Source organism: Podarcis liolepis, assembly GCF_965112155.1.
Source record: "Podarcis liolepis genome assembly, chromosome: 10".
NCBI lineage: Eukaryota > Metazoa > Chordata > Lepidosauria > Squamata > Lacertidae > Podarcis > Podarcis liolepis.
This window is the reverse complement of record NC_139562.1, coordinates 1,921,375-1,937,010: the sequence shown is the minus strand read 5'-3', so window position 1 is coordinate 1,937,010 and position 15,636 is coordinate 1,921,375. Positions and strand designations below refer to the sequence as shown.

The following is a 15,636-nucleotide window of genomic DNA, read 5'->3' as shown; positions in this document are numbered from 1 at the left end:
ACAACCCAGAAGGCCCCCTGTAACCTCACTTCTCGCAATGAGGCACCTGCCAGAATGAAGCGGGACCACCTGGAGGAATTATACCCTTATGCTTTTCATATAATCAGTTAGCCATATATAACCATATATCCTTATAATGCTTTTTATCCATGTTTGAATCATGAAGGCTTCTGCAAAGCTTAGGGCAAAATGCTTAGATTTGAAAAATCCAAAATGAACTCTGTCCCAGTTCTCTCCCCTTGTTCTTTTCAATGTCTCACTAACATAAGGCGGGAAGCAATAAATCTGCTGTGCTGGCATTTTCCTCCTGTCCAGACAGGGTCCTGAGCAGCTAAAAACAGGAAGATGCTAACCGCAAAATGTCCCTGTTTGGCAGATGTTGCGTAGGAGAGCTTAACGGCTGAATACAGCGGCGTAGCGTGGGTTGTCAGCACCCGGGGCAAGGCAAGTAATTTGTGCCCCCTAACCCGGGGCAAGGCAAGTAATTTGCGCCCCCTAACCCGGGGCAAGGCAAGTAATTTGCGCCCCCTAACCCCTAACCTGCCGCCGCTGCCAGCTTCTTCTTGCTGCTGCCTGGTGTGGTTCTCTCCTGCGCTCAGCGCTGTACTGGGCGGCCGCTGCACTGTCCCTCCCCCAGATAGTCCCTCGCTCTCTCTCCACACCGCACGCCTGGCACCCACCCCCTCCACAGTGGGCGGTGACCCAGCGGCTCAGATCGGATTCGCACAGCCAGCACTGCAGTGAGAGAGAGTGAGTGAGCCAGGTAGGGGCAGAGAGCTGCGAGTGCGAGCGCACCCCCCCCCAGATGTTGCGCCCGGTGCGGCCGGCACCCCCTGCACCCCCCACGCTACGCCACTGGCTGAATACAGTTCCTTTCTCCTTTTTATTAGGGGAAAGGTCGGACTAATGTTCAGACTGAAGAAAGCAGAAGTTGGGAGGGAACTCTTTACATGATCAGGGGGCAAGGCTTGAATGCGCTCATTGGTTTTATTTTTGCTGCCGTGAGCGATTGTATTCGATTATGTCATGATCGATGATGTTGTATGTACTCAGATATAAAGCCTCAGGGCGCTAGAGCTGGGCGGCCCAGTCTCTGGAAAGGATTCCACAGGGTCAATTATTGCTCAGCAATAAATATCACTTTCTTTTTCTCCACTGCTGCGTCTGTCAATTCTGGGACACAATTTGAGTGGGTCACTGGTACCTTAAAAATCCTTGCTACAAGAAGGCCCTCGGAGCTGGACCTCAGTGTCCGGGCTGAGCGATGGACGTGGAGACGCTCCTTCCCTTCTACTGGGCTGAGACCATTTGGGGCTTTCAAGGTCAGCGCCAGCACTTTGAATGGTGCTCAGAAACCGACCGGGAGCCAGTGAAGATTTCTTGGGACCCGTGTTCAGGGGCCAGCTGTTAGGGGGCCAAAACTGAATGTATCCCTTGCCGGAAGTAATCCATAAACCTCTCCTCCTCCGCCTTCTCGGGATGCCATTGGTGCGCGATGCTCCGGCTCTCGAGAGAGGGAGAGGTGTGAGTTGGGTGCGCTCGGCTTGCCAAGGGTTAAACAGAAACGAGCTGGATTCCTAGAGAGGAAACTAAGACGGGGGGGGGCAGGGTCCTCCAGAGCGAAAGCCCAACCCCTCCCTTTCCTGCAAGAAGTCGGGCGTGTGGGGGTCCCGTTGGTTCGGCTCTGCAGAGGCTGCCTGGGGGCGCCTGCTGGGATCCGGTGAGTCTCCTCTCTCCCAGGATAGGGCCCATGGGGAGAGCGGGGGTCCCAGCGCTGCATGGCGAAAGGGGGGGCAAGTCAGGGCGCGGAGGGTCGCAGGAGGGCGGCAGCTCTGCTCTTCCTTTGCATGGATGCGCTGCTGGCCCCCTGGGGAGGGGTCTGGGGTCCAGGAGTGGGGAAATGCATGCAAATAAACCCCATTCGGATGAATGGATCAGTCCCCTTGTATAACAGAGGTTGTAGGTGGATGGAAACGTTTGGACATTCGGTACCTAAAACCTCACCTGTGCAAGGAAGGAAGACGGAGGGCAGGGAAGAGAAAGCGCTTCCTCTTGCAGGGCAGAGTAAAACCTGTGGAACTCCCTCCCACAAGAGGCAGGGAGGCCACCAGTGGTTGCAGGAATTGATGTATAGGTTGGGGGGTTGCCCCTCCAGCAGATCTCATGCACATGCAGCCCACTACCAAAATCAGCATAATCCCTTTTGTGACTTGTGTGATTTGTCCCCACAAAACACTTCATCACAGTTTCTTCCTCTCTATTCAAAGGGCCTCTGCTGCATGATACCAAATGTAAGAATTCACTGAAAAATGTCTCTATGTACTGACTCACTGGGAAAACTTCAGAAATCCACGTAGACATGTGAGCTCAGCTACTCAGCAGCCCCTCTGCCTGAGTGATAATCCCTGGCATCCTGATACCTGAGTGCCGAACAGGTAGCCATTGTAGAAATACCAAACTCAGATGAAGACAAAAGGGTGTGATTCACTTGGCTGGGAAAAGTAAGTATCTGTTTTGTTTCACTTGATGGGTGTTTGGTGGAGGGCCGGGGGAACCATGGGGCAGGGTCCAGGATGCTCAGATTCCTGCCACCAGACCTCCCCTTTCATGATGTAACCGTGATGTATGAGTGATGTAGTTGGGGGGCATAACATGGGGATTAAAGGGTAAAGGGACCCCTGACTGTTAGGTCCAGTTGCGGACGACTTTGGGGTTGCAGCACTCATCTCGCTTTATTGGCAGCCAACATTTGTCTGCAGACAGTTTCCGGGTCATGTGGCCAGCATGACTAAGCCACTTCTGGTGAACCAGAGCAGCGCACGGAAACACTATTTACCTTCTCACCACAGCAGTACCTATTTATCTACTTGCACTTGACATGCTTTTGAACTGCTGGGTTGGCAGGAGCTGGGACCGAGCAACGGGAGCTCACCCCATCACAGGGATTTGAACCGCCAACCTTCCAATCGGCAAGCCCTAGGCTCTGTGGTTTATTAGCGCCACCCGCTAATAAAAGTTTGGGTTCTCTTTTGTGTGGGGCTTCCATCTTGTTTCACCTGGTGGCAGGTGGGAGTCCTGTGGTGACAGTCTTCAATCAAGACCAAGCCTACTGGCTGCTCTTTTGCTCTGGTATTCCTGGCTGGTGTCCTTGTTTCTTGTCCAAGGGAGCCCTCAGATTTCTCCGTTAGCACAATCAAGGTGGCGTTCAAAGAGGAGGAGACCGATCTGTGGAGAAGGAGGAGAGGGTGATGGGGGGCTCCTCTGCTCTGTCTCCCCCATAGGAGGCTGTCATGAGACAAAGGTTCTTGAGAGCAGGAGCAGCAAGGCCTACATCTTTCAAGCCTGTTGGCTGTTAACGGTTAACAGCTAATTGCTGTGTCACTGTAACTCAGGATTCATCTCGAGTGATGACTCATTTTCCCCTTGCCTTTTCCTGTAAGACCTATTGCAGTCGTTAAGAGTCGTCAACAGGCTCATCTCAGTTATCTGCCAATCACCCATTCCCACCACCCTTCTGAGTAATACCCCTCCCCACCTTCTCACTATATAGAAGGATCTGGCAACTTCTGTTTCAGTGTATCTGAAGAAGTGTGCATGCACACGAAAGCTCATACCAAGAACTAACTTAGTTGGTCTTTAAGGTGCTACTGGAAGGATTTATTTTTTTTTGACTGTGGCAGACCAACACGGCTACCTACCTTTAACTCTCCCTAGAAAAGTAGCCAGTCTCTCTGTGGGCCTCAGGAGCTGAGTAGTATTGCTTTGTGATGTTGCTGTGAATGTGTAGCAGAGTCGCCTTCAAGGGCAGTTCCACACAGAGAGCGTTGCCACCATCCCATCTGGCGCAGAGCAGGAAGGACCAGGGCCATGTCCTCTCTGTCCCGAAAGGTCTGTGGGGTGGGGAACTAGCCTGAGCTGGACATGGGCCTCAAGCGACCATGATGGACACAGGAGTGACCTCAAGTATTCATGACTGGGCAGGGGGAGCGTTAAGCAATATAACAACATCATCGTTACTGCTTGTTCCCTGCCCATCACCCGAATTTCCAAGAGCAGATTACAATTTTCTTTAAAAAGCAATAAGAACAGTTGAAAACGCATTACACTCATAGAAAGGCGAGTTCCACTTTATTTGCTTTTGAGTGCTGACCTTTGACCCCACCCACATGTCATTTGGCCCTCAGAAGTTAGCCAGATAAGGAAATAAATGTGCTCTGAAATGGGGTTGGGCAGGAGATCAACTCTTGAGGAGTCCTGGGTTAGGACTCCCACTATAACCCAATGCTCAGATAACACTCAGTACAAATGACTCACTTGTCAATCACAGTTCTGACTTCATTCCTTGATTGAAAACTCTGAAAGGCAGGAGCAAAGACCAACAGTTCCCTGCACATTTTGCATGGTCACTTTCCCTCCAGGAGGGCTGGAGACTTACTTCACCTTCTCCTTTTTATAGAAACCTCAGAGTCTGGGTTGTGGTGCAGTCCAGAGCCGGCTCTTCCAAGACTCATACATACTTCCTCACGGAACATTTTTCTCCTCCAGGCAATATGTCAGTTTTGTAACAGAACAATGTATTCAGTTTGTAAAATTCCCTAGCACCTCTGATTTGGACAGACAGAACTTGGCAGAAGATCAAGGGATTCCTTCATCTCTCTTGGAGGCTTCCTGAGAGCACAGATAGATGAGCAAGACTCAGCTGGCCCTGAAGCAGGAAGAGGCCAGGCCATGGAAACGGGGAGCAGTGGGAGATTCTGGGGAAAAACTCTGCAGAAGATCCCGGGAGAGGAGGACACTCTCCACTCAGAGGTGCAGAGCAAGCAATTGAGGCAGTTTTGCTATCAGGAGGCCAAAGGACCCCGGAAGGTTTGCAGCCAACTCTACTGCCTTGACCATCAGTGGCTGAAGCCAGAAAGGCACACAAAAGCTGAGATGCTGGACCTGGTGATCTTGGAGCAGTTCCTGGCTGTCCTTCCTCTGGAGATGGAGAGCTGGGTGAGGGAATGCGGAGCAGAGACCAGTTCCCAGGCAGTGGCCCTGGCCGAAGGTTTCCTCCTGAGTCAGGCAGAGGAGAAGAAGCAGGCAGAGCAGCAGGTGAGAGAGACTTTCCTCTGGATACTCCCAAGGGGCTCCGAACGTGAGTGAGGGTATCTGAAAATTCTCCATCCTTTTTTGGAAAGTAGCTATTGAATGCTATCAGATTGCCCTTCAGTTTTTGCCTCTGTCATTCCTTTTCTAACTCTTCTTCATATTCTCTGTTTTGAATCTTTGTTGCTATTTCAGAGGCAGGATCTGATTGCAGAAATGGGCCCAGATTCCTCTGAGACCAAAAGGACTCCGCTGGACACCAGAGAGAGGCTGCTGGGTAAGGAAGGAGTCCGTTCTCCGTTTGGTCCCTTTCTGTGGATATCAAAACAAATCCATGGGTTCTTTTCCTCTTTTTTGGGGGGGGGGGTAGACACTTGGGGCCAAGAGCACCAAGGAGGGAGATGTATTTTTTAACCCAAATAAATTATGAAATGGGTCCAAATGTCCAGATGCACTCAGAAGGTGAGACTTTTTGGAGAGCAGCTGCACTCCTGGCTTCCCAATTACCTCTGTCTCTTGCAGGTAACCAGATGATGCCAGCAAGACCTCCTCTTCCATCTATTCCTGGTGGGGAAGGAGAAGCAACGGCTGTGGAAGCAGCTCAGGTAGAGGGAGGGAGCCCTGTGGGGAAGGGGGCTGAGGGGTGGGGCAGCCAGGGTGCCTCTGGCCCCCGAGGAATCTCTCTCCTCCTCTTGGCTTCTGTCCAAGCTGCTCTGAAGGCATCTTTGTCAAGGGCAGCCTAGACAGAAGCCAGGAGGCTGGGAATGCCATTCGAGAAGCTTAATGTGCTGAGAATAAGGAACAGCCACCTTGCCTTAACTCGCCTTCTGATGGTCAATAGGATGATTCATAAGTCATTGTTGTTTTATTTCTAGAGTTATCATTGAATGCTAAAATGGGCTTCTAAGCAGTTCATCAAGCCTCAAAAATAGTTCCCAGGAATCATCTATCTTGTCGCATCAGTTGCACAATGGGGTTTCCCCACCTTCTCCTCCCCCCTTTTAATGCGCAGAAAGAAACAGCAATGTGTAGCAGACAACCTTAGTGCTGTCTAAAAAGGACCTCTTCATTTCTCTCTTAGGGTCCAGTGTGCTTTGAAGATGTCGCTGTTCATTTCACAGATGAGGAATGGGCGTTGCTGGATCCTGACCAGAGAGCTCTGCATAAGGAAGTCATGGAGGAGAATCACAGAATTGTGGCCTCTTTCAGTAAGGCTCCCTTGTGGATCATGACCTCTGTTTGGAAATCCCATGCATATCTCTCTCTGATAAGCCTCCCTGGTTTTGAGGGAGGTCTGCAGGGCCACTTGCAGCATTTGGGATTCTAATACCCCCAAACTCACCTTAAATGGAGGGCTATCAGCATGTTTAGACCGTGGACATGATGAAGTCAGCATAGACCTTGCTGAGAATGAAATGGGGACAAGCTGGGAATCTGAGGTCAGGAGAACACATCTTTGTTGACACTGTCCTGCCTTCTATTGCCCAAAATCTTCCTGATATGGAGCATATGGAAGACATTGAAGGTTTTTTCCCCCTAATGGTTGTAATTGTCCACAATTCACTTCACAAACTGCTTGCTCAAGGCACAATCTTGATAGACCTCCCTCTTGGCATTGAAGAGTTAGCAACACATTTGCCTTGCCAATACACTTGTCCAGGTCAGCATCGATGAAGAGCTTGTTGGTTATGGTAGAACCTCCTAGGGAGACAAAATCATCCACCACCTCCAGTGTCTGAAACTCCCATAGGCGCATTTTGCGACAGGGAATTTCATAGGCACGAGCAGTTTCTGAGCTCTGCACGCAGTACTGCACCTAAGATTTCAGATTAAAACTGCGGAGTGGAAGGAAAGGAGGACCTTTTTCTGCCTCCCCACCTCCAGCTACTCTCTGAAAGCTGAAGGAGAGACCTGTCAAGGTGGTGTCGGCTCTTCGCAATAAACACCCTCTGCTCACTCAGAGAGATATTTACAGTTCTTTATTTACATATGTACGAACAGCTACAGTTCAAAATCATGCATCTGAATCTGACCAGTCAGATTCGGGGAGCGGCTTCCTTCCGCTCCTTCTCCAACAGAGCAGATGTGGGAATCTCTCAAGACGTCTTTGATTCTCTCCTCGCCTGTGCCAAAGGCACCGCTTCCCCCTCTGTTCCTGAACTTCCTGGTTGGTGGCAGGGCTCTCCAGTACTGCAGAGCCCTGGCACCACTTGACTGCTCTCCGCCTTCTCCTCCCCTACTTCGTCCATCATTTCCCTGTTTTCCCTGTCTGACTGTCCCTGCTCTGATACTCCCCCTTCCCTTGACCCAAGGGCTCTCTGTCCTGTGACATCACCCCCCACTAAGCCCCCCCATCTGTCTCGCTTTCGATGTCTTCTGAGGATCTGAAACCTACAAGTGGTGATATACCTGTGGGTGCATGCATTGTGTTATTGTATGCAAACTCTGCCAGGCTCAATTTCCTCAAAACTTCTCTCTCTGTTCTCCCCTTGCCTGTCTGTCCCATGACAAGACCTTCTTAAAAAATCAGGGGGGGGTGGGCAGGGGAAGGACTAGACCACATGAAAAATGAATATATTATTTTAGCTGCTGTTCATTCCTTTTCAGCTTTGTATTCTTGTTATAAAAGAGTGCGCCTAGACATTCGTTGTTGCGCCCATATCCTCGGTTTAAGGTGCCTTTAACTCTTAGCTTTCTTATCTCTGTTTCTAACACTGACTGCCTCTAGTGTGTGGTCACCAATGTTGATACATGGAATTCTTCCTCTATCACAAGGGTTAGTGATCAATATTCAATACAGTGGCACTCCATTTCTTCCTACAGTTCTAATCCATTTCTTTCTTCATTGCAGGCGGTGATGATTTGGAAATTGAGAGAGAGGATGCCCATGACAGAATCCACACAGTGGAGAAGCCATTGCCACTCTTGCAGTGTGGAGAGAGCTTCAGTCACAGCTCCCATTCGACTACACACCAAAGAAATGCTATTGGGAAGAAACCCTCTCAGTTCTCTGAATGGGGGAAAAATTTCTGTTGGAATGAAAGTCTAACTTCACAGGAAATAATTCCCACAGGGGATGACCCACTGAAATGCTTGGAATGTGGAAAGAGCTTCAGTACGAGTGCACATCTCGTTTCACATCAAATAATTCATACAGGCGAGAAACCCTATCAGTGCTTAGAATGTAGGAAAAGCTTTAATGCAAGCAAAACCTTCCGTAAACATCAGAGAATTCACAGGGGGGAGAAGCCATTTCAATGCCGAGAGTGTGGAAAGAGCTTCAGTCAGAGAACCCATCTCACAGCCCATCAAATAATTCATACAGGTGAGAAACCCTATCAGTGCTCGGAATGTGGGCGGAGCTTCAATCACAGGATGACTCTCACGGTCCATCAAAGGATTCACAGTGGTGAGAAACCCTATCAGTGCTCGGAATGTGGGAAGAGTTTCACTGTGAGCTCCCATCTCACTTCCCACCAAAGAATTCATACTGGGGAGAAACCATATAAATGTGTGAATTGTGGAAAGGGCTTCACCCAAAAGGCAAGTCTCACTTCCCATCAAAGAATTCACAGTGGTGAAAAACCTTATCAATGCATGGAATGTGGGAAGAGCTTCAGTCGGAAGCAAAGTCTCACTTCCCACCAACGAATTCACAGTGGTGAGAAACCCTATCAGTGCTCGGAATGTGGAAAGAGATTCTCCCAGAGAGCCAATCTCAGTTCCCATCAAAGAATGCATACAGGGGAAAAACCATATCAGTGCTTGGAATGTGGAAAGAACTTCAGTCTCAGGGCCCATCTCACTACCCATCAAAGCATTCATACCAGAGAGAAACCCTATCGATGCTTGGATTGTGGAAAGAGTTTCCTACAGAGAGCCGATCTCACTTCACACCAAAGAATTCACACAGGGGAGAAACCATATCAGTGCTTGGAATGTGGGAAGAGCTTCACTGTGAGCACTGGTCTTACTTCCCACCAAAAAATTCATATTGGGGAGAAACCCTATCAATGTGTGAATTGTGGAAAGAGCTTCACCCAGAAGCAAAGTCTCACTTCCCACCAAAGAATTCACAGTGGTGAGAAACCATATCATTGCTTAGAATGTGGAAAGAGTTTCTGCCAGAGAGCCAATCTCACTTCTCACCAAAGAATTCACACAGGTGAAAAACCCTATCAGTGCTTGGAATGTGGCAAGAGCTTCAGTCTGAAGAAAAGTCTCACTCATCACCAAATAATTCACAGTGGTGAGAAACCCTATCAGTGCTCGGAATGCGGAAAGAGTTTCTGCCAGAGAGTCAATCTCACTCATCACCAAAGAATTCACACAGGTGAAAAACCCTATCAGTGCTTGGAATGTGGCAAGAGCTTCAGTCTGAAGAAAAGTCTCACTTCCCACGAAAGCATTCATACTGGGGAGAAACCCTATCGATGCTTGGATTGTGGAAAGAGTTTCTGCCAGAGAGCCGATTTCACTTCCCACCAAAGAATTCACACAGGAGAGAAACCATATCAGTGCTTGGAATGTGGAAAGAATTTCCGCCAGAAAGTCAGCCTCACTTCCCACCAAAGAATTCACACAGGGGAGAAACCCTATCAGTGCTTGGAATGTGGGAAGAGTTTCCGCCAGAAAGTCAACCTCACTTCCCACCAAAGAATTCACACAGGGGAGAAACCCTATAAGTGCTTGGAATGTGGAAAGAGCTTCAGTCATAAGCAAAGTCTCCCTTCCCATCAAAGAATTCACAGTGGTGAGAAACCTTATCAGTGCTTGGAATGTGGAAAGGGCTTTGGTAAGAGGACCAAGCTCATGGCCCATCAACGAACTCACAGTGGTGAGAAACCCTATGAATGCTTGGATTGTGGAAAGAGTTTCAGCCAAAGGGCCAATCTAACTTGCCATGAAAGAATTCACACAGGGGAGAAACCATATCACTGCTTGGAATGTGGGAAGAGCTTCAACCAGAAGCAAAGTCTTACTTCCCACCAAAGAATTCACACAGGGGAGAAACCTTATCAGTGCTTGGAATGTGGAAAGAGCTTTGGTAAGAGGACCAAGCTCATGGATCACCAAAGAATTCACAGTGGTGAGAAACCCTATCAATGTGTGAAATGTGGAAAGAGTTTCTGCCAGAAAGCCCATCTCACATCCCACCAAAGAATCCACACTGGGGAGAAACCCTATCAGTGCTTGGAATGTGGGAAGAGCTTCACCCGGAAGGACAACCTCACTTCCCACCAAAGAATTCACAGTGGTGAGAAACCATATCAGTGCTTGGAATGTGGAAAGAGCTTCAGTAAGAGGACTAACCTCATGGCCCATCAAAGAGTTCATACAGGGGAGAATCATAGAATTTTAGACCTGCAGGAGACCCCTGGGTTGTCTAGTCCACTGCAGGACTCTCAACTAAAGCTTCCATGACACATTGCCTTCAAACTTCTCCTTACAAACCTCCAAGGAAGAGGAGTCCACAACCTTCCAAGGGCGTCTATAATTTGAAGCCATTGGTTTGGGTCCCAGCCTCCAGAGCTGGTGAAAACAAGCTTGTTCAATCTTCCACCTGACAGCCCTTCCTGTTCCTCAGAAGACTTGGCTCCCCAACGCTTAATTGTCTTGCTCACCCCCCCCCCCTCTGCACACCTCCCAGCTTGTCAAAATCCTTCTTAAATTGGGGCACCCAGAACTGGACACAGGACTCCAGGTGTGGTCTGAACAAGGCGGAAGAAAGTGGGACTATTACTTTTCTTGATCTGGACACTTGACTTCTTTGGACGCAGCCTAGAATAACAGCCTATTTCGCTGATGTTGACTCATGTTAGTCTTGTGGTCCACTAAGACCCCAGGTCATTTCCACATGTACTACTGGCAAGCCTGGTATGTCCCATCTTATATTTGTGCAGCTGATTCGTCTTGCCTAAGAGCAGAATCTTACCTTTCTTCTTAGTGAAATTTATTGGATGCCTTTATATACCACCTGTTTCTTCAAGAAGCTCAGTGTGGTCTTAAGTCGTTCTCCCCCTCATCGTTTAATCCTGACAACAACCCTGTGAGGTAGGTTGGGCTGTGAAGCCATCATCCAGTGACTGAGTGGAGATTGGAACCCAGGTCTCCCAGTTCCTAGTCCAAAACTCTTAAGCACTGCACCCCACTGGCTCTCGAATGAGACTCTTGGAAAGTGCATATATGCGCATTTACCAAAAGTTTCAGTGCAATGTCTTGGTGTTTGTATTTAAAGTTTTATATGAGACATCCATATCTTTCTGGTATAATTCCTCTGTGTATTCTTGCCACCTCTTCTTGATGTCTTCTGCTTCAGTTAGATCTTTACCACTTTTGTCCTTTATTATGGTAATCTTTGTACGAAATGTTCCTTTCATATTTCCGATTTTCTTGAACAGATCTCTGGTTCTTCCCATTCTGTTGCTTTCCTCTATTTCTTTGCATTGCTCGTTTAAGAAGGCCTTCTTGTCTCTCCTTGCTGTTCTTTGGAAATCTGCATTCAATTTGCTGTATCTTTCACTATCTCCCTCGCATTTTGCTTGCCTTCTCTCCCCCGCTATTTGTAAGGCCTCGTTGGACAGCCACTTTGCTTTCTTGCATTTCTTTTTCATTGGGATGGTTTTAGTTGCTGCCTCCTGTATAATGTTGCGAGCCTCCACCCATAGTTCTTCAGGCACTCTGTCCAGCAAATCTAAATCCTTAAACCTGTTCCTCACTTCCACTGTGTATTCATAAGGGATTTGGTTTAGATTGTATCTTACCTGTCCAGTGGTTTTTCCTACTTTCTTCAGTTTAAGCTTGAATACAAGCTTAATACAATACAACCAGGTAGTGTGGTTGCTGACCTTGAGCCAGACATCCTGGAGAGTGAAGTCAAATGGGCCTTAGAAAGCACTGCAAATAACAAGGCCAGTGGAAGTGATGGTATTCCAGCTGAACTGTTTAAAATTTTAAAAGATGATGCTGTTAAGGTGCTACACTCAATATGCCAGCAAGTTTGGAAAACTCAGCAGTGGCCAGAGGATTGGAGAAGATCAGTCTACATCCCAATCCCAAAGAAAGGCAGTGCCAAAGAATGCTCCAACTACCGCACAATTTCACTCATTTCACATGCTAGCAAGGTTATGCTTAAAATTCTACAAGGAAGGCTGAAGCAGTATGTGGACCGAGAACTCCCAGAAGTGCAAGCTGGATTTAGAAGAGGCAGAGGAACCAGAGACCAAATTGCAAACATGTGCTGGATTATGGAGAAAGCTAGAGAGTTCCAAAAAGACATCTACTTCTGCTTCATTGACTATGCAAAAGCCTTTGACTGTGTTGACCACAGCAAACTATGGCAAGTTCTTAAAGAAATGGGAGTGCCTGATCACCTCATCTGTCTCCTGCGAAATCTCTATGTGGGACAAGAAGCTACAGTTAGAACTGGATATGGAACAACTGATTGGTTCCAAATTGGGAAAGGAGTACGGCAAGGCTGTATATTGTCTCCCTTCTTATTTAACTTATATGCAGAATTCATCATGCGAAAGGCTGGGCTGGATGAATCCCAAGCCGGAATTAAGATTGCCGGAAGAAATATCAACAACCTCAGATATGCAGATGACACAACCTTGATGGCAGAAAGTGAAGAGGAATTAAAGAACCTTTTAATGAGGGTGAAAGAGGAGAGCGCAAAATATGGTCTGAAGCTCAACATCAAAAAAACGAAGATCATGGCCACTGGGCCCATCACCTCCTGGCAAATAGATGGGGAAGAAATGGAGGCAGTGAGAGATTTTACTTTCTTGGGCTCCATGATCAGTGCAGATGGTGACAGCAGTCACGAAATTAAAAGACGCCTGCTCCTTGGGAGAAAGGCGATGGCAAACCTAGACAACATCTTAAAAAGCAGAGACATCACCTTGCCAACAAAGGTCCGTATAGTAAAAGCCATGGTTTTCCCAGTAGTGATGTATGGAAGTGAGAGCTGGACCATAAAGAAGGCTGATCGCCGAAGATTTGATGCTTTTGAATTATGGTGCTGGAGGAGACTCTTGAGAGTCCCATGGACTGCAAGAAGATCAAACCTCTCCATTCTGAAGGAAATCAGCCCTGAGTGCTCATTGGAAGCACAGATTGTGAAGCTGAGGCTCCAATACTTTGGCCACCTCATGAGAAGAGAAGACTCCCTGGAAAAGACCCTGATGTTGGGAAAGATGGAGGGCACAAGGAGAAGGGGACGACAGAGAATGAGATGGTTGGATGGTGTTCTTGAAGCTACTAGCATGAGTTTGATCAAACTGCGGGAGGCAGTGGAGGACAGAAGTGCCTGGCGTGCTCTGGTCCATGGGGTCACGAAGAGTCGGACACGACTAAACGACTAAACAACAACAACAACGCATGTGTCAGGGGTTTAGGAGCAGAGGCAAGGGCAAGGGAGGAAACAGAGAGCGAAGGGGAGGAGGCAGAAGAAAAGATGAGTGATGACGACGACCCGAGATCTCCGAGTCTTTCCAGTGAATCAGAGGATTCACAGAAAGGAGCACCAGTGGCCAGGGCAAGGGGGGAGTCTAGGGGGGCACCCCAGGAAGATAGAGCCAGAGGGGACTCAGAGGAGAGCAGTTGGAAATCGGGACCAGCGTCACCGCCAGAGAGCAGGGAAGAGGAAAGGAGCCAGGGGGCAAGCGCTGGCAGCTCACCACAGGAGGGAGGGCACGAGTCAGGAGTGGCCACACCTCCATCGGGGAGCGAAGAAACGGTTAAGCGGAAAGTGGAAGGTTGGGCGCGCGCGCCAAGTTCAAATGCAGAGGAAGGCGGCGCAGTAAGCAGCCCGGAAAGGGAGCCAGGTCCTAAAGCCCGGCGCAAGGAGACAGGAGGGTCCGGGGGGTCAGCGTCAGAAGAATCCCGGAAGGAAGAGACCCCGGGGGGTAGAGGGACCCAGAGGAGGACAGTCAGGCGGAAAAGGTGGAGCCGGGCTAGGATATTAAGTTGGTGCACACGGGGCGGAGACTCAGACGGAGCTTCGCCGATCTAGCTACTAGACGTAGAGTTGCACGCAGCAGCTTGAGAATGGAAACTGTAACTCAATAAAGACTTTTACTTAATGATCGCTGGCTAGCGTGATCCTCTGTGAGCTAGGATCTTCAAGCAGCTCTGACAGTAAGCTCCGTCTCACAATTGTGGGCATCTACAGCCTCGAGGAGGGGAGAGAAGCAGGTGCCTACCAGCGAGCTCATGAACGGCAGCCGACATGACGGCTGAGCAGCAGATAGCGGAACTCAGAGAAGCAGTGTCACAACTGAATGCAGCGGCTCTCGCATCCAGGAAGAGAGAGGAGGAGGCAGCTGCCGCCTGCAGGGATCTCCAGGTCAGGTTAGACGTACTTACAAAGCAGACACCCAGGCAGGAGGGAATTGGGTTGGCGAGACGAACAGGCGGTCTGGTCTCTCACTTCGATGGGAACCTGCAACAGTATCCCAACTTTAGAGCAGACGTACTGTGCGCACTGCAACTGCTGAATAAAGACTTTAGAGATGAGCAAGAGAAAGTGGGATTCATCATGTCCCATTTGCATGGGGATGCTAAAGCATGGCTGCGCAATTTATGGAGAGATAAGGATCCGGCGCTCCAAAATGCGGATGCCTTTATTAAAGCGATGGATGGGTGTTTTTTATCAAGCATTGACGTGGATCTTGCCCGGAAGGAGGTGCATGGACTAAGGCAAGGGAGGGCCAGCGTGAGGCAGTACCATGCCCGCTTTTTCGCTTTGGTCAGTGCCCTGGAATGGGACAGAGATTCGGCCCCTGTAAGAGACCTCTTTTGGGAGGGGTTGCACAGCTCGATTAAAGATGAAATTGCGAGGGGGGAGAGACCCCGGACCACCCAGGAGGTCGTTCAGAGGGCACTGGCAGTGGGGGTGCGGATGGAAGAACGTCCGTGGAGCAGGGACGAAGGGCGTGGAGGGCGCGAACCAGCCAGGGGCTCCTCCTTCCTTCCCAGAGAAGCAGCGCGTGCGCAATCCACGCCTCCGCCAGGAGGAGGAGCGGAACCTATGGAGGTTGGAGGTGCAAGGGCTCAGTCAGCAACCAGAGCCCTAGCACCGGCAGCAGTGAAAGCGAAGCCTCCTAGAGGGAACAGGAAGTGTTACGTCTGTGAGGAGCCAGGGCATATGGCGAAAGAGTGTCCCCAGAGGCTCCACAAGCTCACTGCAGCCTCAGCAATGGTGACTGCAGCAACGCAGCAAGGAGGACCACAGCAGGGAAACGACGGAGTCTGGCTGGAGGAAGAGGCCCTGGGGCCCAGCCAGACATGTTAGTGACGCAGTCCCCAGAGATTTTACAGCCCGTGAACCCCCTCCCGCCCAAACCGGTAGTGAGGCTCACCGCATCTCTCCAGCTGCCCAATGGAATCACCATGGACGTGCCAATCACCATTGACTCAGGCAGCAATGCGGACTTTATAGGGCAGGACTTTGTCGACAAACACGCTATACAGTTGCTGCCGGCCACACTGCCCCTGCAGGTTGTCACGGTGGATGGCAGGGAGCTGCTCGGGGGGCAAGTGGTG

At 49.5% G+C, this 15,636-nt stretch overlaps 2 protein-coding genes across 4 annotated transcripts in view; one reads left to right on the top strand and one right to left on the bottom strand.

The window, feature by feature from the left end:
• The window catches only part of LOC310687040 (uncharacterized protein), a 73,095-nt gene that overhangs the window by 11,239 nt on the left and 46,220 nt on the right, over positions 1-15,636 (bottom strand). The window lies entirely within an intron of this gene.
• Positions 1,575-11,028, top strand: LOC310686796 (uncharacterized protein). Of its 3 annotated transcripts, XM_083461044.1 has the most exons (6): positions 1,575-1,720; positions 2,268-2,501; positions 5,284-5,365; positions 5,611-5,693; positions 6,170-6,296; positions 7,940-11,028. In XM_083461044.1, the coding sequence occupies exons 3-6, from the start codon at positions 5,305-5,307 to the stop codon at positions 10,510-10,512; spliced, it is 2,844 nt and encodes a 947-aa protein (XP_083317170.1). In that variant the 5' UTR covers positions 1,575-1,720; positions 2,268-2,501; positions 5,284-5,304; the 3' UTR covers positions 10,513-11,028. The 3 variants fall into 3 exon arrangements, with proteins under 3 accessions (XP_083317170.1, XP_083317169.1, XP_083317171.1); XM_083461043.1 differs by lacking the exons at positions 1,575-1,720; positions 2,268-2,501 and adding an exon at positions 4,600-5,094; XM_083461045.1 differs by lacking the exons at positions 1,575-1,720; positions 2,268-2,501; positions 5,611-5,693 and having other exon boundaries at positions 5,281-5,365.

Bases quoted from the DNA above. Each gene is read 5' to 3' on its own strand.
- LOC310686796 (XM_083461043.1), top strand. From the start codon at position 4,729: ATGGAAACGGGGAGCAGTGGGAGATTCTGGGGAAAAACTCTGCAGAAG. The intron at 5,095-5,283 runs GTGAGAGAGACT...TTGCTATTTCAG, and splicing joins AGAAGCAGGCAGAGCAGCAG to AGGCAGGATCTGATTGCAGA. The intron at 5,366-5,610 runs GTAAGGAAGGAG...TGTCTCTTGCAG, and splicing joins CACCAGAGAGAGGCTGCTGG to GTAACCAGATGATGCCAGCA.